The sequence below is a fragment of the Lepidochelys kempii genome, chromosome 2, assembly GCF_965140285.1.
Source record: "Lepidochelys kempii isolate rLepKem1 chromosome 2, rLepKem1.hap1, whole genome shotgun sequence".
Classification (NCBI taxonomy): Eukaryota; Metazoa; Chordata; order Testudines; family Cheloniidae; genus Lepidochelys; species Lepidochelys kempii.
Window position 1 is genome coordinate 155,890,747 of NC_136381.1, and position 25,782 is coordinate 155,916,528.

Here is a 25,782-nt window from a genome sequence, read left to right on the forward strand (position 1 = left end):
GCTGATTGCAGCAGATGGGAGGCGCTGACTGGTGGGGCTGCTGGTGGGCAGGAAGTGCTGGGGGATGGAGCTGATGTGGGGGGCTGCTGACGTATTACTGTGGCTCTTTGGCAATGTACATTGGTAAATTCTGGCTCCTTCTCAGACTCAGGTTGGCCACCCCTAGTATAAAGGGTGGAGCAATACAATCACCTCTCCAGTTCCTTCTCTACTGTAAATCCAGGAATGATCTGAAGCAGAGGGGAAGGAGGACGAGTAGTGGCATACAGATGGTGTATACATTTCAAAGAACCTCCAGTTACTATAAGATAATTAACCTTCTCTTCTTTTTAGTGCTGGTCCTTATGTGCATTCCATTGCAGGTGAATGACAAGCAGTACTCAAGTAGAGTGCGAGGATGCAGGTTGCAGAGTCATTTGAAGGACCGCTGAGCCAAAGGATGCATCACCTAAGGAGTCCTGTATTAGAGCCTAATGTCTCATGAATGTGTGGATGGAACTCCATTTAGCTACCTTGCAAATGTCAAGTAGAGGCACATCCTGAAGCGATGCCACTGATTTCGCTAGTGCTCCTGTAGAATAAGCCCTTATCCATGAGGGGAGGAAGATGTGACAGCTGGTAGAAGAATAGGATACAGCCCGAGATCCATTTAGAGATCCTCTGGGGAGATATAGCTTGACTTTGGAGTCATTCTGCTATGGCGAGAAACAGTTTAGGTGATTTTTTGATTGGTTTAATCCTTTACAGGTAGCAAGCCAAGGCTCGTCATATGTCGAAGGAATGAAGTCTTCTATCCTCCTCAGATGCATGTGACTTCAGGGAAAAAACAGAGAAGTGGACTGACTGGTTTAACTGGAACTCTGAAAGTACTTTGGGGTGAACTTTGGAAGTAATTCTAATGAGACTTTGTACTTATGGAATATAGAGAATGGAGGCTCTGCCAGTCGGGCTCCAAGCTCATCTACCCTTCTGGCTGAGATGATGGCCACAAAGACAAACTTTCATTAACAGGCGATACATGGAACATGTGGCTAGTGTTTCAAAGAGAAACTTAATGAATGATGAAAGTACAAGGTTTATGTCCCCAGTTCTGTGTTTGATAACTTATAAAACGTACAGCGTTTGTATATACGACTTTATAACTTTGGCCTTGTCTATACTACAAATGCTTTGCTGGTATGGCTATGTTGGTACAGCTATACAGATGAAGCCCCAGAGCACAGATACAGCATAAGATGACAGAAGGATTTTTTCTATCGACATGTTAATACCACTACCCTGAATATAACATTGGCTGTGCTTACAGAATCACTCTTCTCTTGGCATAGAAAAATAATAGAATCATAGAAGATTAGGGTTGGAAGAGACCTCAGGAGGTCATCTAGTCCAAACCCCTGCTCAAAGTAGGACCAACATCAACTAAATCATCCCAGCCAGGGCTTTGTCAAGCTGGACCTTAAAAACCTTTAAGGAAGGAGATTGCATCTCTAGGTGTTAGGATATAGATATTCAGGCCTGTCTGCAAAGGCCTGTACTTTAAGAATTTAGGGGTATTCTTATCACTTGGCTAGTTCTAGAGGTATAAAAGAAAGAATCAAAATCACTGTCTGCTGGGGTAAGGGCCTTCTCTTACTGTGACAGTTTTTTCCTCTGATTTCCACTCCCTTTCTTAGCTCACTTTTAATGGTGCGGTTCATGCTTTCCACCTGCCCCGCAGCCTGGGTGTGATAAGCAATATGGAACAACTGTGTAATTCCAGTGAGGGCTGATAGCTCCCCTAACAGATCTGACCGAAAAGCAGCTCCTTGGTCTGTGTCAATCACCTTTGGGACCCCCCAGCGAGTGAATACCTCATTTACCAGTATTGTAGCAGTTACCCGGGCAGTTTGATACTTTGTGGGGAAAGCTTTCACCCACCGGCTGAAAGCATCCACTACCACCAACATGAATTGTTTTTTTCTGTGATCTGGTGGTAGGGGTCCTGTGTAATCAATCTGTATTCTTTCCCATGGTCCCCTTGGGGTTTGTCTCATTAATTCTCCCCTTAGCACCTTGTGAGGTGGGCTGTGCCTGGCACAGTCCAAACAACGTTCCAGATGTGATTTTAAATCAGCTGCCATTCCTGGCCACCAGCACAACCTTTTTAAAGTTCCCAGTGCCTCCTCAAACCCAGGGTGTCCCCCTGCCAAGCTTCCATGCACCCAGCTTAAGAAAGCCGTCCGACTTCCCTGAGGGCACAACATTACCGGTCCCTCAATTGTTAAGACACACCGAATCCCTTCCATTAGTTCCACCTTTGGCACATGCCTGTCCCCAGGTTTCATGATGCCTTCCAGTCCTGGGTCAGATTCCTGCAACTCTCAAATTCGCCCTCCCCGATCTGTATCCACCCCGCTTCTTGTTAACACTGCTACAAGCACACTCTCTTCTGGCTCCCATGGCCATGGGGGTGCCTCTGTTGCAGCCCACTTGGCCTCTACATCGGCCAGATTATTTCCTTTGCTTAGGGGTCCTGTTTTCTTGTGTGCCTTTATCTTTACCACATTGATCCGTGTAAAACAGTGACTAAGCTCCTCCACTCGCTTCCACCAGGTAGCATGCTTGATTGTGGAGCCGTCTGTTGCCCTGAAATGATTATCTGCCCACCATCTCAGCATTAATGTGGCACCACGAAATACATAATCTGAATCTACCACCACCCAACATTCTGGCTCAAATTTGGAATCCACTTCATTTAAAGCTGTTATCAAGGCTGCCAGTTCTGCCTCCTGAGCTGACTCTGCTTCTAGTGAGAAACCAATGGTGCTGACTGTCTCATTGCCTCTGATTCCCACAACAGCTAAGCCTGCAGTTTTCCGTCCCCCTTGATACCTACAACTTGATACATCCAAAAACCATACCAGTGTCCCCTCTTTTACCTGATTGGGGTTAGCCGCCCGAAACACCTGATGTTGGGTTTTACCTGGGCTGGCTTCACATTGGTGTGGGGTGCCAGCCAGATGTAATCCAGCTACCCAGACTATGGGGTCCTTTAACACCTCTGCTTTAATGTTTTCTGCCTGTAGAGCCAGCAACCATTTAGCAGTACGCTGCCCACTCACTTGTCCCTGTAAGATCGTGTGCATGTTTAACAGCCGCAGGGGGTCATGATGAGATCGGACTATTACTTTCTGCATTCCCGAAAAGTATTTAAATTTCCCTACCCCGCCAGTAGGAGCACAACGGCACCTTTTCACACCATCCATACTTCAATTCCACAGCACTCAAAAGTCAGAAGGCAAAGGCCACAGGTCGGTCCTTTGCTCCATACTCCTGTGTTAATGCACAACCAATGGTAGTGTCCGATACCAAAGGATACAGATAAAAGAATTTCTCCCCATCCGGGGAGGCCAGCACTGGACAGGTTTTCCTTTAGCACTCTCACTGCCTCAGTACACTCTTCTGACCATTCCCAAGTTGAGGCTCGGGTTAGGTCAAATAGAGGCTGGGCTATTTCTGCATAATTGGCCACAAAATCCCTGCAAAATCCAGTTAGACCCAGAAAACTTTGCAAGCTTTTTAACATCCGTAGGCAGTGGCAGGGACTGGATCAGTTGCACCCGTCCCTTATCGATTTCCCTTCCCATCTGAGACACCTCCACTCCTAAGTAGGTCACTCTTGTCTGTCCCATCTGAGCCTTTTTCCCATTGACCTTCAATCCTGCTCTTGCCAAAGCTTGCAGGACCTGCTCAGTTAGTTCCCTGTCTTCTTCCTCTGTCCCTGACATTAGCAACAGGTCGTCTACATATTGTATGCACCTTGCTGAATCCAACCCCTCCAGAGCCTGTCTCATGTATCTGTGAAAAATTGCAGGGGAGTCCCTATATCCCTGGGGTAGGACTGTCCAGCATAATTGTCTGCCCTCCCATGTGAATGCAGTTTTATGTTGACACGAGGTAGCTAGTGGCAGAGACCAAAACCCATTAGCTATGTCCAAAACTGTGAAAATTCGGAATCGGGGTCCAATACGAGCCAACATTTCAGGGTATGCTACCACCACTGAGGTTGGCGAATTGGCCAGAGCATTTAGTGTCCTGTAATCCACAGTGAGGCGCCAGGTACCATTTGGCTTCCTCACGGGCCACACAGCAGCATTACAAGGGAATGCAACTGCCCGAATCAGTCCCCTCTGTTCCAACTCCCCAATAGTTGCCCCCACCTCTGCCAATGCCTCCCGAGGAATAGGATACTGTTTCTGTGGGGGAGGGTCCCCTCCCTCCATCAGTACCTCCATGCTGCCCCTACCACAATCCAGGTTATCCTTCGCCCACACAGGGATGTGTTCCCACCCAGCCGGGGGTGGTGGGAGGGCATGTGCCGCCTTAATGGTCATAGTGGCTATCCCCATAGGAATGGTATAGCCCTGACCGTCCTGCGTTTGCCCCAGTAAACACACCCAATTGGCTAAATCCAGTACGAGTCCCAGTTTGTGTAAATCTCCTGCCCCCAACAGATTAAGCATATCATTACAACCCCACATAATCTCCCCTTCCCCCCAGATTCCTTTGATTTGTCCCCGCCTCAGGGTTAACTGTGTCTCCCCTCCCATTGCCCCTACAATTGTCACAGTCCCTTCTGAGGGTCTCCCCTGCCCCCATGTGGTTAAACTGATGGCTGCTCCAGTGTCTATCAAAAAATCCCTCATGGGACTCCCTTCGATTGCCCCTGGAGCGTGGGGCGACCAGATGCATCCCATCCTAAACTGAGAACATGGACAGGACGCCTCCCAGGGCGCCCCTAAGTTGCAGCACCCACCTCTGTTACATTGTGTTACATTGCATATGGAAACGATCAAGGGGGGCACAACCCCCTAGAGAACAGCCACTAATTATAACCTATAAGTAATGTAGTAAGCCCCCCCCCAAGTGTACTAGACAACCCGGACCCAACCTTCTCGGGCCCACTATACTGGGAAGTCTGGAACACTAATTGGAATAGGTGTGGTATGCCCGTACGAGAGAAGGTGCAGGACATCGTACTACACAAGGGGCAGTGGGACAGATGGAGCATCGACACCTTCCACCTTGATGCCTGGCCCTATCAGGAAATGTGTCGCCATATGTCCTATGTTTTTCCAGGGATACCTGGGCAGGAGGATCCCAAAAGAAAAAAAAAAAGGGGGTGGAGTGTTAGGATATAGATATTCAGGCCTGTCTGCAAAGGCCTGTACTTTAAGAATTTAGGGGTATTCTTATCACTTGGCTAGTTCTAGAGGTATAAAAGAAAGAATCAAAATCACTGTCTGCTGGTGTAAGGGCCTTCTCTTACTGTGACAGTCTGAGGCCCTGTTCTTAGGCTAAGGCCTTTGGCTAAGCAGCAGAGGCAGCCATAAGCTAGGAAGGGAACAGTCACATCCTCACATTCCAAACTAGTCACACTGAAATAAGGTGCTATTGGGCTGTCAGGCACTATCAGGACAGGATTGTATTCCTATCACCTCCAGAGAAAGGGAAGTGCCTAGAAAATGTAAAAGGAAACTTAGTTTGATAGCATCCTGTCCGGCAAGAACTCACTTATCAATAGCTGGGATGTGAAATCCTCACTTCTGTATTGTTTTGTCATTATAGTTCCCACTTTGCTATTGTTTATTGGCATGGTCTCTGTCTGGTTCTGTGATTGTTTCTGTCTGCTGTATAATTAATTTTGCTGGGTGTAAACTAATTAAGGTGGTGGGATATAATTGGTTAGCTAATCATGTTACAATATGTTAGGATTGGTTAGTTAAATTTCAGTAGAATGATTGGTTAAGGTATAGCTAAGAATATTACTATATAAATTAGGGGCAAACAGGAAGTAAGTTGGGATTCGAAAATAAGGAAAAAGGAACTTGTATTTAAGCTTGCTGGAAGTTCACCCCAATAAACATCGAATTGTTTGCACCTTTCGATTTCGGGTATTGTTGCTTTCTGTTCATGCGAGAAGGACCAGGGAAGTAAGTGAGTGAAGGAATAAACCCCCTAACACTAGGTAACCCATTCCAGTGCTTCATCATCCTCCTTGTGAAATAGTGTTTCCTAATATCCAACCTAGACTTCCCCCATTGCAACTTGAGACCATCGCTCCTTGTTCTGTCATCTGCCACCACTGAGAACAGCCGAGTTCCATCCTCTTTCGAACCCCCCTTCAGGTAGTTGAAGGCTGCTATCAAATAGGGTGACCAGACATCCTGATAAAATCGGGACTATCCCAATATTGAGCAGTTTGTCCCGATACTTTGTTTCGGGTGCAGCTTTTTTTTTTTTTTTTTTTTTTTGCGCTTAGGCAGCGGTGAGAGGCATGGGGAGCGCCTCTTCAATTGTTATAGTCACCCGGCACATCTGGGTCTTTGGTGGCACTTCGTCGGCGGGCACTTCTTTCTTTGTCAGCAAGATTTATTTCCCACCGCCGAACGTGCCGGGTGAGTGTAACAATTGAAAAGGCGCTCCCCCTGCGGCAGTCCCGATATTTTGGATTTAGCATCTGGTCACCCTACTATCAAATCCCCCCTCACTCTTCTCTTCTGCAGACTAAACAAGCCCTGTTCCTCCAGCCTCTCCTCGTAAGTCATGTGCCCCAGCCCCCTGATCATTTTCGTTGCCCTCCGCTGGACTCTCTCCAATTTGTCCACATCCTTTCTGTAGTGGGGGGCCCAAAACTGGACACAATACTCCAGATGTGACCTCACCAGTGCCAAATAGAGGGGAATAATCACTTCCCTCAATCTGCTGGCAATGCTCCTACTAATGCAGCCCAATATGCCGTTAGCCTTCCTGGCAACCAGGGCACACTGTTGACTCATATCCAGCTTCTCATCCACTGTAATCCTCAGGTCCTTTTCTGCAGAACTGCCACTTAGCCAGTCGGTCCCCAGCCTGTAGCACGGGATTCTTCTGTCCTCAGTGCAGGACTCTGCCCTTGTCCTTGTTGAACCTCATCACATTTCTTTTGGCCCAATCCTCCAATTTGTCTAGGTCACTGTGGACCCTATCCCTACCCTCCAGTGTGCCTACTTCCACCCCCAGCTTAGTATCATCTGCAGACTTGCTGAGGGTGCAATCTATCCCATCATCCGGATCATTAATAAAGATTTGAACAAAACCGGCCCCAGAACCGACCCCATGGACACTCCGCTTGATACCAGCTGCCAACTAGACAACGAACCGTTGATCACTACCCATTGAGCCCAACAATCTCACCAGCTTTCTCTCCACCTAACAGTCTATTCATCCAATCCATACTTTTTTAACTTGCTGGCAAGAATACTGTAGGAGATTGTTTGAAAAGCTTTGCTAAAGTCAAGATATATCATCATGTCCACTGCTTTCCCCATATCCACAGAACCAGTTATCTCATCATAGAAGGCAATCAGGTTGGTCAGGCATGACTTGCCTTTGGTGAATCCATGCTGACTGTTCCTGATCACCTTCCTCTCTTCCAAGTGCTTCAAAATCGTTTCCTTGAGGACGTGCTCCATGATTTTTCCAGGGACTGAGGGGAGGCTAGCCGGTCTGTAGTTCCCCGGGTTCTCCTCTTTCTCTTTTTTAAAGATGGGCACTATATTTGCCTTTTTCCAATCAGCTGGGACCTCCCCCGATCACCACGAGTTTTCAAAGATAATGGCCAACAGCTCTGCAATCACATCCGCTAATTCCCTCAGCACCCTCAGATGCATTAGGTCTGGACCCCTGGACTTGTGCATGTCCAGCTTTTCTGAATAGTCCTTAACCTGTTCTTTCACCAAGGAGGGCTGCTCACCTCTTCCCTATGCTGTGTTGCCCAGGACAGCAGTGTGGGAGTTGACCTTGTCTGTGACCTTGTCTGTGTCTATACTGGGGTTTTGCTGACAAAGCTATGTCAGCTGGTAGGTGTGTTTTTTCACACTCCTCACTGAATAGCTATGCTGACAACATTTTGTAGGGTAGAACTGGCCTTACAGAGACTCAGACTGGATATGTTAATGGAAAAAAGTCAGTAATAGCAACATTAGAAAGATAAAAAAATCCAACTGTATTTTTTCCTGGCTGAACTGCGGGTTTTGGGAGGGAAAAGGTAGTAGCATGAGAGATGAATATCACACACTATCTCATGGAGACAAAAGATGCCCATTTGCCCTCACAGTGCCTGAAAAGGTCTTATTAGCAGAATTTTGCAAAGCTTCATAACTTGAAGTAATGTGTTCTTCACATTAAATGACTGGTATATCAGAGAGGAGCACGGACATCAGTGTTTCTTCTGGTTGCTGCACTCGTTCACAAATAAAGCCATTTAGTATACCTACAGTTTCAGAGAACTTGATATTCATCTACTGAGCACTGCTGCTACTCACAAGTTCTGGAATCAAAACAAATCAGTTCCTTTTCATGCTAAAGTTTTCATTATACTACTTATCACAAATGTAACATTTTGCAATTTCAGGTGAAGTGCAAAGTTTAACTTATTAAGCTTTGAAAAACCCTTGTGAGGAGAGAAGAGCCAGCTCTAAAATCATATACAATCAGTAATATGAATGATTATATCCTCAGCTGGTGTAAACTGGCATAACTCCATTGACTTAAACAGAGCAGGTTTAGACTGCTAAAGATCTGGCCTATTGGTTCTACTGATCTTTGAGATCCTTAATGCCCCTACAGGAGGGTAGGGTGCCAGCTTCTTGTAAATGACAGGTTGTTAGGCCCTTGCTCAAGACATAGCCTCTTGATAGTGACAAACTTTACATATTACTTGTTTCTAACCCACCTTTTTGCGGTAAGGTTATTGAAAATATGCTGGCCAGGCAACACGAGTATCCTCTGGAGTCCATGGACATCTGTCATCCCTCTCAACCAACTTTTCAGCCATGATATAGTACACAGATTGCACTGATTTCATTTGGCTAATGATTTAGTCTTAGCAATGGACAAATGTTAGGTGTCCACGCTGATGCTTTTAGATATCTCTGTTCAAGAGGTTCTGTTAACTCAACCACAGACCATAGCAGTAGTGGCTGGCACTTCAGTGATTCTGTTCCTTCTTCTTAAAGATCCAGGAGGGTGACGTTTGGTAACTGCTCATCTCTTTCAAGGGCTCTCTTGTACAGTGCTCTTCTGGGACCTAGTCAGTCACCCCTCCAATTCAATGCTTTTGTGGGTCTGCTTGGGGGGCAGTATACAGATAACATACAGTTCTGTCTCTCTCATCCAAAACCATGCTCTGAAGTGTCCCTAGCCTCTGTTTGCCAGAAGCTGGGAATGGGCAACAGGGGATGAATCACTTGAGGATTGCCTGTTCTGTTCATTCCCTCTGAAGCACCTGGCACTGGACACTGTTGGATGACAGGACACTGGGCTAGTTGGACCATTGGTCTGATCCAGTATGGCCATTCTTATGTTCTTATCCAACCTGGGAGCTGTGATGTCTTTGGAAATTCCTGATTAAGACAAAAAGAAAAGGAGTACTTGCGGCACCTTAGAGACTAACAAATGTATTTAGTCTCTAAGGTGCCACAAGTACTCTTTTTCTTTTTGCGAATACAGACTAACATAGCTGCTACTCTGAAGCCTGATTAAGACAGAAATTTAGAAGAAGGTGAACTGAAGTTCAATCCTCACAAATCTCTGGATGACTAGAGGCAGGATCTAGATTTATCTAAGGTAATTATCTGACTCCCATTACTATAGTCTCTGACTAACTTACAATCTTTAATATCACCAATATAATCTTTAATATCACTTACAAGCTTTAATATCGTCTGTGAAAAAGGAAAGCATTATCAGCCCCATTTCATAGATGGATAACTTAAGCACAGAGAAACTAAGTGATTTGTCCAAGGTCTTACAGGAAGCTGGATTTACAGGAACCTAGATTTGCCAAGTACCAGGCTAGTGCCCATAACCAGTAGAACATCCTTCCTCCACAATGCTAGAGCTTATGATTGCAGGGGCGTGCACATCCTTTGTCAACAAGGTTCACCATTTAGGGGATCTTCTGGATCCCTTATTACTCCTTGCTTTGGTTGCCAGAAAGGTCATGCTTATTTATTTCACATGATGGTTACAAACAACTCTCTCTGATGTGGTTTTGTCATAGTTATCTGCGTAATTATCTCTCATTGGTACTGTGCTAGTGTTTAAGGAGACCAGTAGGGATCTGGGCCCCAGTGCGTTAGGAACTGTACAAACACAGAATAAGAAATGGTTTCTGTCCTGAAAAGCTTACAGTATAACAGACAAGACAAAAAATGGATTGAGGGAAGGAATAAAACATACAAGCAGAGTGAAAAACATGATGGTTTGCAAACATCTTGTTAGTTCCACTTTTTTTTTTTGTTGAGAGTGGGGTTTTTGCTGGAATTGGGATTAGCTACATGGAAAGAGGGAGAGGGAACACCGAAGGGAGGGGGCTAAGAAAAGAGAAGGAAAGAGGAGGAGCATGGAAAGAAAGTGAATTGGGGCTGAAGTAAAGAGACTGTGAGGGAGGGGGTGGGAAGGCATTGGAGCAAGCAGCTAATCAGTGAAGGAAAACACCATCCAGAGTAAAAACTCTAAAAAGTAGTTACTGATGACATCATCAGTGTCTGAAAGTCCCTACTCTGGGTGCTTGTCTCTGCTCCTGCTGAGTGGATCATCCTAGGAGTTTCTTCATTCCCCAAGCCACAAAGCTCTGGGAGCCTCCAAAGGTGGTGGTAGTGGGGGCTCTCCCTTAAAAATAGTTCTGGATCTGATTCTGATGAGTGAGAAAGGTAACCCCATTTGGGCCTTATCTTCCTCCGATTGACCACTCATGGTGTAGCTGTACCTGCTGCAGCTGCTTTTCTCTGTTCCTCTGGGCTGAGTCTCTAGGTACCTCCAGATGGGATTATTCTAATGGACTCAATGAGAGTTACCCTTGAAGATCATTCTGAAGGAACAGTTGGTGCGGAACGAGGTGGCCCACTTGCTCAGTTGTGTTAGCTATAGGAAGCATAAAACACAAGTGATCCAAACAGTGCAATGGCTCCCCCTAAGCATTAGGATGTAATTCAAATTGTTGATATTGATCTTTAAAGTCCTGGTTGGTTTGAGGCCTGAGAAACTGCCTTTCCACCTATGCATCCCATTTAAAATGAGAATAGCTAATATGCTCTGAGTAACTGCTCTTAGATTTGAATGCATGGTCTGATGGTATAGGACATTTTCAGTGGAGGTTCTCAGTCTCTGGAATTTGCTTCCCAATTAGTCTGATAGCCTATCATAATTATTCTACAAAGATTAGTTAGCATAGTGCCAGGCAAGAATTTAATAGTAATAGGAGACAAGATAAAAAACTGACAATGGCCCTAAGTAAGTTTTGCATTCAGTGTTATTCAATTCACCCAGTAAAGCTGCCCAGTGAAGAGGAGTTCGAAAGAGGTTGTCATAAGATGTCACATTGCAGCCGTCATAAGAGGTCAGGACATCAACCACTGCCACATTCCCATCAGCAACTGCAAAATGAAGGGGGGTTCGTCCTTCATAGTCCTGCCAGTTCAATAAAGATTCTGTGGGAGCAGCATCCTGTTTAACAAAGACATCAGAAACATAAAAATATGTTATATGAGTTTGAAAGAAAAATTATATACCCTTCATGGATAGTGGAAAATGCCTCACAATAGGCAAGAGATGAAGTGTCACTAATCCGTACAGCGGGAACTGGATAGTTTTATAACCAGTTACGTATACTAAATCTGCAGTTACTGTCAAATATTTTTGGCTCATGTTTTTGATATCTATCCCAAGCTTCTGTTGCAGTATTTCATCTTCAGTTCACACCAATGGGTTTTGCCCTGGTTATGTAGTGTGAACAGATCCATACACAGGTCCTTAAAGGACTGACTCAAGTATTTGTGGAAACCATAATTAGATCTCTCACGTAATTAGATCACTTTTTCCAGGTTTAAAAAGCTTTGTAGACGGTCCCACTGCTCCACCGCATAAGATACTCCTCTTTACCACATATTAGTGGCGGTGTCCCCTGGCCCGTTTCTAAAACACGAAGCTCCATTTTCAATTCTTTGAGGGGGTCAATAAGCATGTGGACAAGGGGGAACCAGTGGATATAGTGAACTTAGATTTTCAGAAAGCCTTTGACAAGGTCCCTCACCAAAGGCTCTTAAGCAAAGTAAGCTGTCATGGGACAAGAGGGAAAGTCGTCTCATGGACTGGTAACTGGTTAAAAGATAGTAAACAAAAAGTAGGAATAAATGGTTAGTTTTCAGAATGGAGAGAGGTAAATTGTGGTGTCCCCGAGGGATCTGTACTGGGACCAGTCCTATTCATCATATTCATCAATGATCTGGAAAAAGGGATAAACAGTGAGGTGGCAAAATTTGCAGATGATACAAAACTACTCAAGATAGTTAAGTCCCAGGAGGACTGCGAAGAGCTACAAAAGGATCTCTCAAACCTGGGTGACTGGGCAACAAAATTCAATGCTGATAAATGCAAAGTAATGCACATTGGAAAATATAAATAATAATTTAGATGGGGTCTAAATTAGCTGTTACCACTCAAGAAAGAGACCTTGGAGTCATTGTGGATAGTTCTCTAAAAACATCCACTCAATGTGCAGCAGCAGTCAAAAAAGCGAACAAAATGTTGGGAATCATTAAGAAAGGGATAGGTAATAAGATGGAAAATATCATATTGCCTCTATATAAATCCATGTTACGATCACATCTTAAATACTGCATGCAGATGTGGTCGCCCCATCTCAAAAAAGATATATTGGACTTGGAAACGGTTCAGAAAAGGGCAACAAAAATGATTAAGGGTATGGAATGGCTTCCGTATGAGGAGAAATTAATAAGCCCGGGACTTTTCAGCTTGGAAAAGAGAGGACTAAGGGGGGATATTGTAGAGATCTATAAAATCATGACTGGTGTGGAGAAAGTAAATAAGGAAGTGCTATTTACTCCTCATAACACAAGAACTAAGGGGTCACCAAATGAAATTAATAGGCAGCAGGTTTAAAACAAACAAAAGGAAGTATTTCTTCACACATAGCACAGTCAGCCTGTGGAACTCTTTGCCAGAGGATGTTGCAAAGGCCAAGACTATAATAGGGTTAAAAAAAGAACTATGGATATTAGCCAGGATGGGCAGGGATGGTGTCCCTGGCCTCTGTTTGCCAGAAGCTGGGAATTGGTGAGAGGGAATGGATCACTTGATGATTACCTGTTCTGTACATTCTCTCTGGGGCACCTGGCATTGGCCACTGTCGGAAGACAGGACCTTTGGTCTGACCCAGTATGGCCGTTCTTATGTTCTTAAAGATACTATTCAACACAGTGTTACAAAGGAAATTTAAGAGCCTTCAAGTATTTTTTGTTTTTAAACACTGTAGTTCTATAAATACATGAGTTTCTAACTGGCTGAAGTTTGATCATTTAAAAACCTTGAAAAAATGTGTCATGGTCAACCAATCTGATCAGCTGACAGGTTTCATTTGGTATAATAAGCAACACTGGACATTGAATTAGGTATGAAGAATTCTAAAAACATTGCATGTAAAGACTTGACTTGTTTCTCATGTTTTCTTAAAAGAATAACATAAAATGTATTAAACTATTTAATCAAGTATTGCAGATGTATGGTCTCTAACTATATACTTCTGAAAAAAGAACAAGGTAGGTGCAATGGAAAAAAAGGTTACCTACCTTTCGTAAATGTTCTTTGAGATGTGCTGCTCATGTCTACGCATTCTAGGTGCATGCGCACTCATGTGCGCAGTCATCAGAGATTATTGCCTTAACAGTATCCGTAGGGTCAGCTGTGGCACCTCCTGAAGTGTCGCACTCATGCATCAATATTATTAGGCGCCGCTGGCCCTAGGCCCTCTCAAGTTCCTTCTTGCCGGCAACTCCAACTGAGGGGCAGGAGGGCGGGTAATGGAATGGACATGAGCAACGCATCTCGAAGAACACCAATTATGAAAGGTAGGTAACCATTTTTTCTTCTTCGACTGCTTGCTCATGTCAATTCCATTCTAGGTGTCTCACAAGCAGTTTCCCTGGAGGTGGGCTCGGAGTTCATGATCGTACAGGTTGCAATACTGCTCTACCAAAGCCAGCATCGTCTCGGGCCTGCTGGGTAAACGCATAACGTGATGTAAATATGTGGATGGACAACCAGATGGCAGCCTTTCAGATATCCTGGATTGGCACTTGGGCTAGGAAAGCTGCTGAAGAGGCTTGTGCCCTGGTTGAGTAGGCAGTTACAACTGCCGGAGGAGGCACCGTGGCCTGCTTATAGCAGTAGTGGATACAGGCAGTAATGCAAGATGAGATTTTCTGGGCTGACACTGGACAACCTTTCATCCTGTGGGCCACTGCGATGAATAACTGCGGTGACTTAAGAAAGGTTTGGTCCTCTCAATGTAGAAGGCTAGCGGTCTTCTGACATCCATAGAGTGCAACCCATGCTCCTCCTTCTACTCATGCGATGTAGGGAAAAAGACAGGTAAGATTATGTCCTAAGTCATATGAAACTGGGAAACAACCTTGGGTAGGAAGGCCAGATGCGGTCGTAGTTAGACCTTGTCCTTGTAAAACATTGTGTAGGGTGGCTCTGAGCTAAGTGCCCTAATCTCAGAGACTCTGTGGACAGATGTTATTGCCACCAAGAAAGCGACCTTCAAGGAGAGGAGGAGGAGGGAGCAGGAAGCCAGAGGCTTGAAGGGGGCTCCCATGAGCTGCAACAGCACAAGATTTAGGTCCCCCGGGGGAATGGGGTCCCTGATGTGACGGTATAGGTGCTCTAGGCCCTTGAGGAACCTGGCAGTCATATCACGGGCGAAAACTGGCCTGCCCTCGAGTGGAGGATGAAAAGTTGAAATAGTGGCCAAGTGGACCTTAACAGATGAAAGAGACAGACCCTGGAGCTTAAGATGCAGGAGGTAATCCAGGATTGACTGCAGTGAGGCCCTCTTGGGTCAAATGTCTTTATCCAAAGTCCAGCATGTAAACCATTTCCATTTGGTAGATTGCTCTGGTTGAGGGCTTTCTGCTGCCTAGCGGGACCTGTTGGATACCAGCCAAGCACAGCCGCTCTTCCACATTCAACCATGCAGCAGCCAGGCTGTCAGATGCAGTGCTGTCAGGTTCAGATGCAACAGTCTGCCATAGTTCGAGAGAACAGGTCCAGCCGGAATGGTAGTTGTAATGGGGGGCCACCAAGAGGTCCAGCAGTGTGCTGAAACAGTGCTAGCATGGCCAAGCCGGCAATATGATTACTTTCGCTCTGTCCTGCTTGATCTTCACGAGGACTTCATGGGTTAATGGCACTGGAGGGAAGGCGTACATCTGAGCCCACGACCACAGAAGCAGGAAAGAGTCCCCCACCTTTGGAAAATGATGCTGACCACCTCTGAATGGAGTGACCACTCGTGGCGAGGTGAGAAGGTCCTGCTTAGGCAATCTGCCAAAGTGTTTCTGGCCCCAGGGAAGTGAGCGGCCATGAGCTGAATTGTGTGCTGAATACAGAAATTCCAGAGTCTGAGGACTTCTTGGCAAAGGGCTGAGGATCGCCTTGCTTGCTGATATAGAACGCAGTGGTGGTATTGTCCGTCAGGACTTGAACCACCTTGCCTTTTATATGAGGCAGGAAAACTTGACAGGCCAAACGTACCATTCTGAGCTCCCTGACATTTATGTATAAGGAGCGATCGTGACTCGACCAATGACCATGCATGATCGCCCAGATGAGCTTCCCACCCCAGACTCAAAGCATCGGAGACCAGGGTAACTGATGAGGTCGTGGCCGCAAAGGGGACTCCCTCCATCACCGATGTGGAGTCCAACCACTAAGCGAATGATGCCAGTATGCGGTCTGGACCCTTGACTGCCTGGTCTATGTTGTATCAGTTGGGGACGTAGACCGATGCCAGACATGCCTGTAGGGCCTGAGATGGAGCCAGGCATGTAAGTGCAGGCCACCATGTGGCCCAACAGTCTCAAGCATGTGTAAGCAGTAGTGAGAGGGTGGGTTTGCATACGTGAGATTAGGTCTGACAAAACGCAGAATCAGGCTTCGGAGAGGAAGGCCCTGGCCCGAGTAGAGTTGAGGACTGCTCCTATGAACTCTATGCGCTGCACTGGAACTAATGTTGATTTTTTCTTGTTTATCAATAGGCCTAGATCGCAACATGTGGAGAAAACCAGATCGTGGTGCTGCCGCACCTGATGCCGAGACCTGCCCTTGATCAACCAGTTGCCGAGGTACGGGTAAATTTGAACACCCTGATGCCTCGGGTAAGTGGCCACTGTCACCATGCACGTTGTAATCACTCTGAGGGCTGACGAGAGACCAAAGAGCAGGGCTGTGAATTGGAAATGGTGCTGGCCCAACACAAAACAGAGGAATCATCTGTGTCCTGGCAAAATGGAAATATGGAAATACGTATCCTTTAAGTTGAGGGCAGCATACCAGGAAGGGGATCATGGAGGCCAGGGAGACAATGCAAAACTTCAACTTCTTGAGATGCTTTTTGAGGTGACGCAGGTCCAGGATGAGTCTTAGGCCCCCTTTTGCTATTGGGATTAGGAAATATTGGGAGTAGAATCCTTTTTCCTTCTTATCCCAAGGGACCGCCTCCACCACTCCCAACCTTAGGAAGTTTTCCACATCCCGAGTGAGGAGTTGCTCGTGAGAAGGGTCCCTGGAGAGGGACGGGGAAGGGGAGTGGGAGGAAGGGGCAGTCGAGAATTGTAGGGTGTAGCCCAAGGTTATTGTGTGGAGCACTCAACGATCTGATGTCACTCATGACCATGTCGATTGGAAGGGGCGCAGGCAGTTGAGGGAAGAACGCGAGGGTGGATCCAGGTACTTGACTGGAGCGCCATCCTCGGATGCACCTTCAAAACTCCTGTCTCATGGTGTTTCAAAGGACCAGGTTGAGCTGGCAAGTGAGAGGATAAAGGGTCGCAGTGCTTAAATGCTTTGTCTTTGTCCTTTCTCCTGTAGGTACCCTGCCAGGAAGACTTCCCAGGACTGAGGCGGAGGAGGTCAGAACTGCTTTCTGGCCTGCTACGGAGTGTGGAGGCCCGGCACTTGCAGGATGGCCCGGGATTCTTTAACGCAATGCAGCCTGGTGTCAGTGAGCTCAGAGAAGAACCCCACACCCTCAAACAGGAGTTCCTGGACTGTGGCCTGCATCTCTTGGGATAACCTCAAAGACTGTAGCCAAGAGCTGCACCTGATGGCCACCGCAGAGGCAACCGCCCTGGAGGCCAAGTCTGTAGCATCCCAGGCCATCTAGAGAGTGCCCTTTGCCACCGTTTTTCCCTCCTTCAGGATCGTGGCAAACTCGAGGGCCAGGTCCTGTGAAAGGGCCTCCCTGAACTTGATAAGGGAGTCACATAAATTAAAATTGTACCTGCCCAACACGGCTTGGTGGTTGGATACCTGGAATTGTAGGCTGGCCATTGAATAAATCTTTCTGCCAAAGAGTTCTAGTAATTTGGCGTCCTTATTTTTTGGTGTGCTGCTAACCTGGCCCTGCCTATTCCTCTTGTTAACTGCGGACATGACCAGCGACTGGTGGGTGCGTAAAGAGATATTCAAACCCCTTTGCAGGGACAAAATATTTTTGTCTGCCCTTTTGGACAGAATCAAAGATGGGGTCTGCCACAGCATTTTAGCAATCTTTAGGACCCCGGGGTGGACAGGTAGTGCAATGCAGGCTGGGGAACTATATGACGTTGAACAAGTAGTCTGATTGCTCCTCCAACTCCTCAATTTCGAGGTTTAAGTTGGTTGCCACCCTTTTAAGGAGAGCCTGGTGCTCCTTAAAGTTGTCAGGGGGACTGCCAGTCTGGGAGGGCCCGGCCCTTTGTCCAGCGACGAAGACGACAAGGGCGTCACTGGTGGAGGGGCGGGTTCCCCTACTCTTTCTGAAGACAGCTCCTTGGGTGTTGGTGCCTGTTGAGTTGTCCCTGCGGTGGATTCTGCACTGTGTTTTGAGCCCAGTGCCGGTGGTTTGTCTGAAGCGGCCATAAAGGAGCGGTGGGAGTATGGAACTAGCATCACTGGTACCCCTCAAGGGTTCCAACATGGCCATTGAGCAGGCCACTGTCCCTGCTGCCATGCTGCTAGTGCTGTGCTGGTCTCGTGGGCCGACGGGGATTTGTACCCCTTCGCGATGAGCTGAACCCCAGCTCCGACTCGGATCAGTCTCCTTCTGGTGACCAGGGTGTGGCTGTGGAGGCCTGTGTGTGCCTGTGTGTAACTCTTGTTGGAGACCGGTCTCTAGAGGGTGGGGATTGCTGCCAGTCCCTCGAGGGGTATCGAGGCAGAGAAGATCAGTGCCACGGTGGCGAGCAGTCCTGCACTGGCGGGGACCGGCACCTAGGAGACTGCCTGGATGATACAGATCTGCGCCAAGGTGATCGTAGGCAGGAGGCTGTCTGGTATCAGGAGCGCAGGGACCGGTGCCTCGATTCCAGGGATCTGTGCCTTGTGGAAGGAGAGCATGGTGCTGGGGACTTGGGCCTTCTAGCCGGCGACCAAGGTCCTAGGCCTTGGGAATGGGGACGAATGCCTGTGATCCAGGGACGATGGTGCTCCTCTGTCCTTTGGGGAGGTCCCATGACTGGCTTGCCCTTGGGCTGCAGGGCTGTAGCCACTTCCAGTGCCTGGTGCGACATTTGCAGAACTGGTAGGCTCACCAGGTCTTTGGCAGCTTGGGCCGTCTCAGGCAATGAAGCTCCACGTAGAAACTGGGATCCCCTACTGCTCCCGGGAGTCGGAGTTGGATCCTTGGCTGGGCTAGGGGTTCTGAGTGTAGCTCCGGGGCGGGCATGTGGCCTGAACTAGGTCCTTTGCCCAGAGCGCCCTTCCCCTTCTCGGATGGTGATGGGAAGCCCTTTTTCTTCAGATGCTTCTTGGGCACCAGTGAGAGGGAACGGTGCTGGGAGGCTCCTGGTGCCAGTGAGGCGCTTCTCACCGATGCCGAGGTGCTAGGAGTGGAATCCGGTCAGGAGGGCTCTGACACCTGACGCAGCACGGCTTCCATCAGGAGGGCTCTCATGCAGATGTCTCTCTCCTTTTGGGTTCTGGGACGAAAGTCTTTGCAAATCCTGCACTTACCCTTTATATGGGATTCCCCCAAGCACTTCAAACAGCTGCTATTGGAGTGAGTGATAGGCATTGGCCAGCTGCATGACAAACACAGCTTAAAGCCCAGGGAATGGGGCATGCCCCGCTCCAAGGTGAAGTTGCAGCTGGGACTCTAACTACTAAACTAACAACTAACACTTATTTTAAATGCTAACTAAGTACCTACAAACTATATAGAATGGGACTAACAATGGGCTAAGAACCGCTTACGTTCTTGCTATGCAAGCCAAGGCGCTCTGACTAACCACCATGGGCAGTAAAAAGGAACTGAGAGGGCGTAGGGCTGGTGGCGCATAATATTGGGATGTATGAGTGCGGCACTCAAGGGGGCGCCACAGCTGACCCTATGGATCCCGCTAAGGCAAAAATCGCTGATGATGATGCACGTGCGCGCACAAACCTAGAATGGAATCGACATAAGAAAGCACTCAAAGAACAACATTCTTTGCTAGCCATTCAATATCAGCACAACACAACCCCAGGGCTTTCAATGTGTCCCATGTCACATGCTCAACTAAGTGCAGTCCTTAAAATTCCACTTATCCTACGAAACAGGAGTGTCTTTTAACAACCCTCCCCCAGCAAAATGATGTTACGAGCTGGGGAAACCTTGTTATGGGTCAAGTTACAACCGCTCTGGGATTCATGGGCACGCCCCCCACAGCAGCGGCCCCCCGCAGCAACAGCCACTCCAAGGTTTAGTCAGGGTATTTATAGTATAAGTCATGGACAGACCACGGGCCGTGAATTTTTGTTTATTGCCCTTGACCTGTCCGTGACTTTTACTAAAAATACTGGAGACTAAATCGCAGCCTTATGTATGACCCTGGAAGAAACCTGAGGAGAGGTTTTTGGGTGAGAGGTGCAGGATGAAAATAGTGTTCTTGGTGCTGTGAGCAAAAGAAGCTGTTTCCTGCTATTTTATTCCTTCTGTGTTCAGAGACATGGGACTTGGTACGTTTTTTGTAAATAAGCAAAACTGCACCAAAGAAATACCTACGATCAATTTCTTCTCTTAACTGGAATAACCTACCAGATTCTGAATGTTTGGCTAGGTGCTTGGGTCAAAAAGGGATAACAATAACAAAACAGGACTCAGTGTTACACAGTGGAATTCAGCTTGCAGGGCAGGAAATCTCCTACATAAAGGCAAAGAATTAAAATCTTGGAGCCAAATTCTGCTCTGTTTCACTTCTGAAAATTCAGAGTAACTCCACTGGTGTAACTGAAGAATTTGCCATGAGACATTAAGCAAGGATAACTTTCTCTAGTACAGAGTGGGGTTTAGACCACGATAAATGGGAAATTATTAAGAGAAAATATTGTACACGGTTGCATCCAAAAATCTGCATGTTAAAGGGGAGCTCCAGTGAAAACTAGAAGACATTCTGATCACTGCACCTAGTAACAAAGGGGCCTGCCTGATCCAATTCCCATTAAATTACAGGGAGCTTTTGACTTCCCACGGATATTGGAACAGGTCCAAAATCACCTACCTTTTCAAAATGTTGTAAATATTAAATGCAAAAACTAGCAGTGCTTCAACGTTGAGAATGATAAATCAAGAGGAGAAAAGTTTGGAAATTCCATAGTTACTGTTTATACTGCAATGTTAATTCAGCCATGTTGCACATCTTGTATATTTTATTGAATAGATAAAATAACACAAATACATTTGGGGTTATATTTAACCATATTTCACAGGTGCAACCTGGATGAGTTAACGTTGCAGTATAAACCATAACTCTAGAATTTCCTCATTTCTGACTCATTGATTTCTAGTAATATTAACTACTGGAATGTCCTAACATTTGATTACTTTATTTTAAAGCTTAATGGTCATTTTTGGATGTAATATTATAAGTAAATATTTAACTATCTATGCCATATTAAGTAATCACTAGAAGAGTTCTCAGTTTCATGCACTGGAAACATTAATTATAGACTTTTAATCAATAGATATTAGTTATCTGTGCCTTACTAGAAAATAATGCAAAACAAACAAATAAAAAACCCCACAAATAATAATCATCCAAGACCAGTATACCAAACTAGGCTGTAAATTATCACTGGATATAGCCACAAGTTAGTAGTCAGGCACAACAGCTGGGTTAAATTTGACAGATTCTATCCACAAAGTTTCATCTAATCTAGTATATTAATAAGAGTTGGGAAATAGGAATCTTTCCTATTAACTAAGTACACAATTAGAAGAAATGTTTTTACAAATGCCAAGCTATTATAAATTTTAGAAAAATAATAGAAGTATGGCTTACAGTTCTACTACATTGCCAAATTGTTTTTACTCGAGCCATACAATGAATGAAGGGAGGGAATTAAGTCTCTTCCCTCACTCTGTTATTTCCTGGGTACAGTTGGCTGTCACTGTGCGCATTTGGACCGCTTAGTAGGTGGAATATAAGGCAGAAAGATGAAAAAGCAATCCCACTATTTTTAAGAGATGGCTCATTCAAAATGACAAAGTGCATAGCAATGAATGACTTTTTCAATGAACACTCCAAAGTTTATTAGAGAAGAAATGTGTGCACAAATTGATGGTATTATTATTGGGAACCAGAAGATCATCATTCCCTCATCTCTGATTTATTCCTGCGTTTTGGGAAGCCAAGTGCTTAATGAGGAAGTTTTAAATTAGTGGTTTTCAAACTGCAGTATGGGGAGCATGATGGTCCACAGAGCACTTCCACATAGTCTGCAGAGCTGCTTTTGCCACAATAGTGAAGTATCTTTTAAGCTTCATGCAACAACTCTTGTTACTAGTTGTACCTAGTCCAGGACACAAGTGCTTCCAGATTTTTTTGACAAATTAATATAAAAGTAACTAAGCACCTATCACCTCCTATACTGCTGCTTCTTTCTTTCCTAGGTGTTTTTTTCTGGTGTAAAGGTTAGCTGTGATTAGATTTTCACACTATGTTAAAATTGAAAGTGCAGAAGTAAATTGCAAAGTGATCAGCAGTGATTAGAGTAATGGAGATGGCAGGAAACCATGGAAGCTTTTTGAACTAATAAATATCATGTCTCATACTTGTAAAAAAAATAAACAATAAAAGATAAAAAATAGGGATATGGAACTCAGCAGCTGCACCCATCAGATGGTGCAACTCTACTTTGTTCTTTTACCCTTAATTCTGTCCCAATTTTTTTTCATGTAACAAAGTACTGTGGGGTTTAGAAAGGTGAGAAGGGAAGTTGTTCAGGAGATGAACTCCAGCTTAAATTCTGGCATTACTCTGAAAGTTTATGAAAACGGCATTGTAGGGTTCCATAAAATAATTTCTGTATCAAATATGACCAGTTGTTCCTAAGTGCTAGCCCTGAAAATTTAACCTACTCTGAGAGTCAAGTTGAGCTCTTTCCTTTTCATACATCATCATCTGTTATAAAGGTTTTGTAGGTCAAAATATCTCCTCATTTAAACCAGTGCTACCTCTTTCCCTTTTGGTGGCTTATCCAGGGGTAATCAGCTGGAAGTTAATAAGCAGTTGGTTGATGATGCACAAGGAAGTACAGAATCCTTCCACTCATGCACTCAGATGTGTTGGCTCCAGAAAGAGTAAACAATAGTAAAAACTTACTTTTAACATTTTTAAACTTGTAAAACCTAGCTCTGAATGCAAGCAAGGAACACATCCGTTGAGTAAGAAAGGGCCACCTATGTACAGTTACTTTTCACAATAACACCCGACCATGATGTTGATCTTGTACCACTGAAGGCAATGGAATCTTTGCCACTAACTTCAGTGGGTGCAGGATCAGGCTCTTTATGAGATGGTCCACACTATGAAAAAGATTGATAATCTCTGTTTTAAACAACTCCAACATTTGAAAACATAAAACTCTAAATCTGATTATTTTAACCACTGCCCATTGTTCAACAAATATCTGTCTATAGCACTGGAATTGGGATGTTTATAAAAGGACTATTTTAAAGTTATCTTGTACTGTAAATAAACCCCGAAGTACTGAATATATTACAAATATCTTCAAAATTCAAATGCCATATTTGGAATAAAAGATGCCCAATACAATTTTGTAAACATTATTATTATTACTATTGATTATATATGTCAGAAAATTACTATTTTAATAGTCTACAATTTAAAATGGCTAAATGTAAGGTTATGAATGTGCTTTAGCAAATTGGGCTAAATTTGCATATGTGCAGAAGAGTTCTCAACTTGCAAGATCTTCTAAGTATAAACAGCCATTATAGATAGCTCAATGGATGTCTGCCTCGTGAAAAAACATCTTAAAGAGGTAGAAAATAACAGAGACTGCTGTGATATTAAAGGGAAAATGCAATTCTGCATTTCATACCCTTGTTTCATGTCACTGAAGTTACTGGGGTTCCACGGAGTGAAAGTCAGGATAGAATTAGGCCCTAACAATTTTGTATGACTCTGTGCAGTCATTATAGTTTCTAACAAGAGAGAGAGAGAAGGAAAACATACAAGTCAGCAAAGGATTATTTAATCTACAAAGGAAGATTTCTAGAGGGGACTATATAATTCTGAATAAACTGATCCAGGCATGCTGAAAATTGATTAGCATATCCTTGTACTCTGACCCATAACGTAAGAAGCTGGATTCACATCACGAAATTAAGTGGCAGTCAATCTAGAATCAACTAAAAGAAACATGTACAACGTATTAGGTAGTCTCCTAATGAAATTCACTGCTCAAATCATTAAGACAAATAATATGCCTATTTAAAAGGGTAGATTTTACAGCCCCCAAAACATTTACAGCTATGTAAATAATCATATCATGCTTTGGGCCATAAATTTACTGTCCTTTGCAGTTCAGAAGGAATTCCTTTCAATCTTCAGCAAAACACAGCTGCCTAGGTGCACTGTGAGGTATATTCTATTTCTTATGAAATAGTTATTGGACACGAAAGGGTTTAGCATTACAAGGACCAGTGGAGTGATCCATCATATTTTATACTTCCATGAAATTGAAAATATGTATATCGAGTACAGGACCATAGACAGAAAGGAATTATTATAATAAACTCTCTTACCAGAATACATTTGACTGTTAGAATTGCACTGGGATCCTTGTGGTTAGCTGCCCAATGAAGTGGGATTTTGCCTTCAATATCAGGTATTCCAATATTAGAATCGTGTTTTATAAGAAGTTTCACATGCTCTGGGTTATTGTAGTAGGCACTCCAGTGCAGAGCAGTTTGCTAGAACACAACATCACAAATTTTACAAATACATCAACTTTAACAATGAAATTAAATGGATACAGTTTCAAAATTAGTTTTGTGAAAAAATACTTGGAACGTATAAAAAAAATATCTTCATAGATTCTTGGAAGATCCAAGAATCTATGAAGATATCTTTTTATAAATTCCAAGTAACCTTTCTTAATGATCTCTAATCCGGTTATATTTTTTGAAGTGTAGAGATTTACACTATTTACACTGCTGTTGCAACATGAACATTAATGTATCTTAGACCTACAATTAAGGCTAAGATTTTGTCACAGGTATTTTTAGTAAAAGTCACAGACAGATCACAGGCAATAAAGAAAAATTCACAGAAGCCCATGACCTGTCCGTGACTTTTACTAAAAACATCCATGACAAAATGGGGAGCTGAGGAGTCCCCACACTGCCCGCAGCAGCTCAGCAGCTGCGGAGGCCCCAGCTTGGAAGTCCAGGGTCCCCCCCTACCCGTGGAGGCTTGGAGCTGTGGAGTCCCCCCACCGCCTGCAGCGGATGGGAGCTGCAGAGTAACTCCCACCACTCTGAGCCACCACAGGCAGTGGGGGGGATCCTGCAGCTCCTAGCTGCCACAGGCTGAAGTCATGGAGGTCTCTGGAAGTCATGGATTCATTGCTGTGTAGAACTCCGGGCTTGGGCTGGATCCCAGGGTGTAGGGCCCTGCAAGGTGGGAGGGTCCCAGAGCTCAGTCTCCAGTCTGAGCCCAGAATTCTACACAGCAATGAAACAACCCTGCAGCCTTAGCCCTGCAAGCCCAAATTAGTTGGCACGGGCCAGCAGAGGGTGTCTAGTTGCCGTGTAGGCAGGCCCTTAGTTTCAGTATGAAGTTCTGGACATTGGACAAGAGTTTTCATATGATGTGATTTCATCTATTTGACTTCAAAAACTCACAAACCATTAAAAAACAAGGACATTCAAAGATATAGGACACCTCTTAATTATGCATAATGTCCACATAGCATATTTCCACTGAGATAGACAGATTTCACTTCACTAGGAGCTTCCTTCTCCCTACAACAAACAAGGAAACATGCTACACACAACTTATTTACTCTTCATAGCAGAGTAACAAACTTAATTGGGACACCAGAAATGTTAGTAAATATTCAGCATTAACTTATGTGCACAGGTTTATTGTGTAGTGTGTTTTTCTTTGCTGGGCCTGAGACAATCCCAAAATCCCTCTCCCTCATCATAGGACTGTTTTTTCCCCTTTCTCCCACACACATAAGGATTTTGTTCCCTCCCTCTTTCCATACACAGGGACTGTGTTTACTTCCTATACCAACACACATACAAAAGGGTTTTCATAGGGCTGGTCTCCACTATGGGGAGATCAATGCTGCTGCAATCGATGCAGCAGGGGTTGATTTAGTGGGTCTACTGAAGACCTGCTA

The 25,782-nt window shown here is 44.9% G+C and overlaps 1 protein-coding gene across 6 annotated transcripts in view; it reads right to left on the reverse strand.

Annotated features, from left to right (window-relative positions):
- The window catches only part of INVS (inversin), a 210,361-nt gene that overhangs the window by 81,365 nt on the left and 103,214 nt on the right, over positions 1–25,782 (reverse strand). For 5 of the 6 annotated variants that reach the window (XM_073332511.2, XM_073332510.2, XM_073332508.2 and 2 more), the window contains 2 exons: positions 24,176–24,343; positions 11,349–11,529 (listed from right to left, as the gene is read on the reverse strand). In XM_073332511.2, coding sequence (XP_073188612.1) covers positions 11,349–11,529; positions 24,176–24,343 — 349 coding nt within the window. The remainder of the gene's footprint in view (positions 1–11,348; positions 11,530–24,175; positions 24,344–25,782) is intronic. The other variant, XM_073332513.2, reaches the window with a different exon arrangement.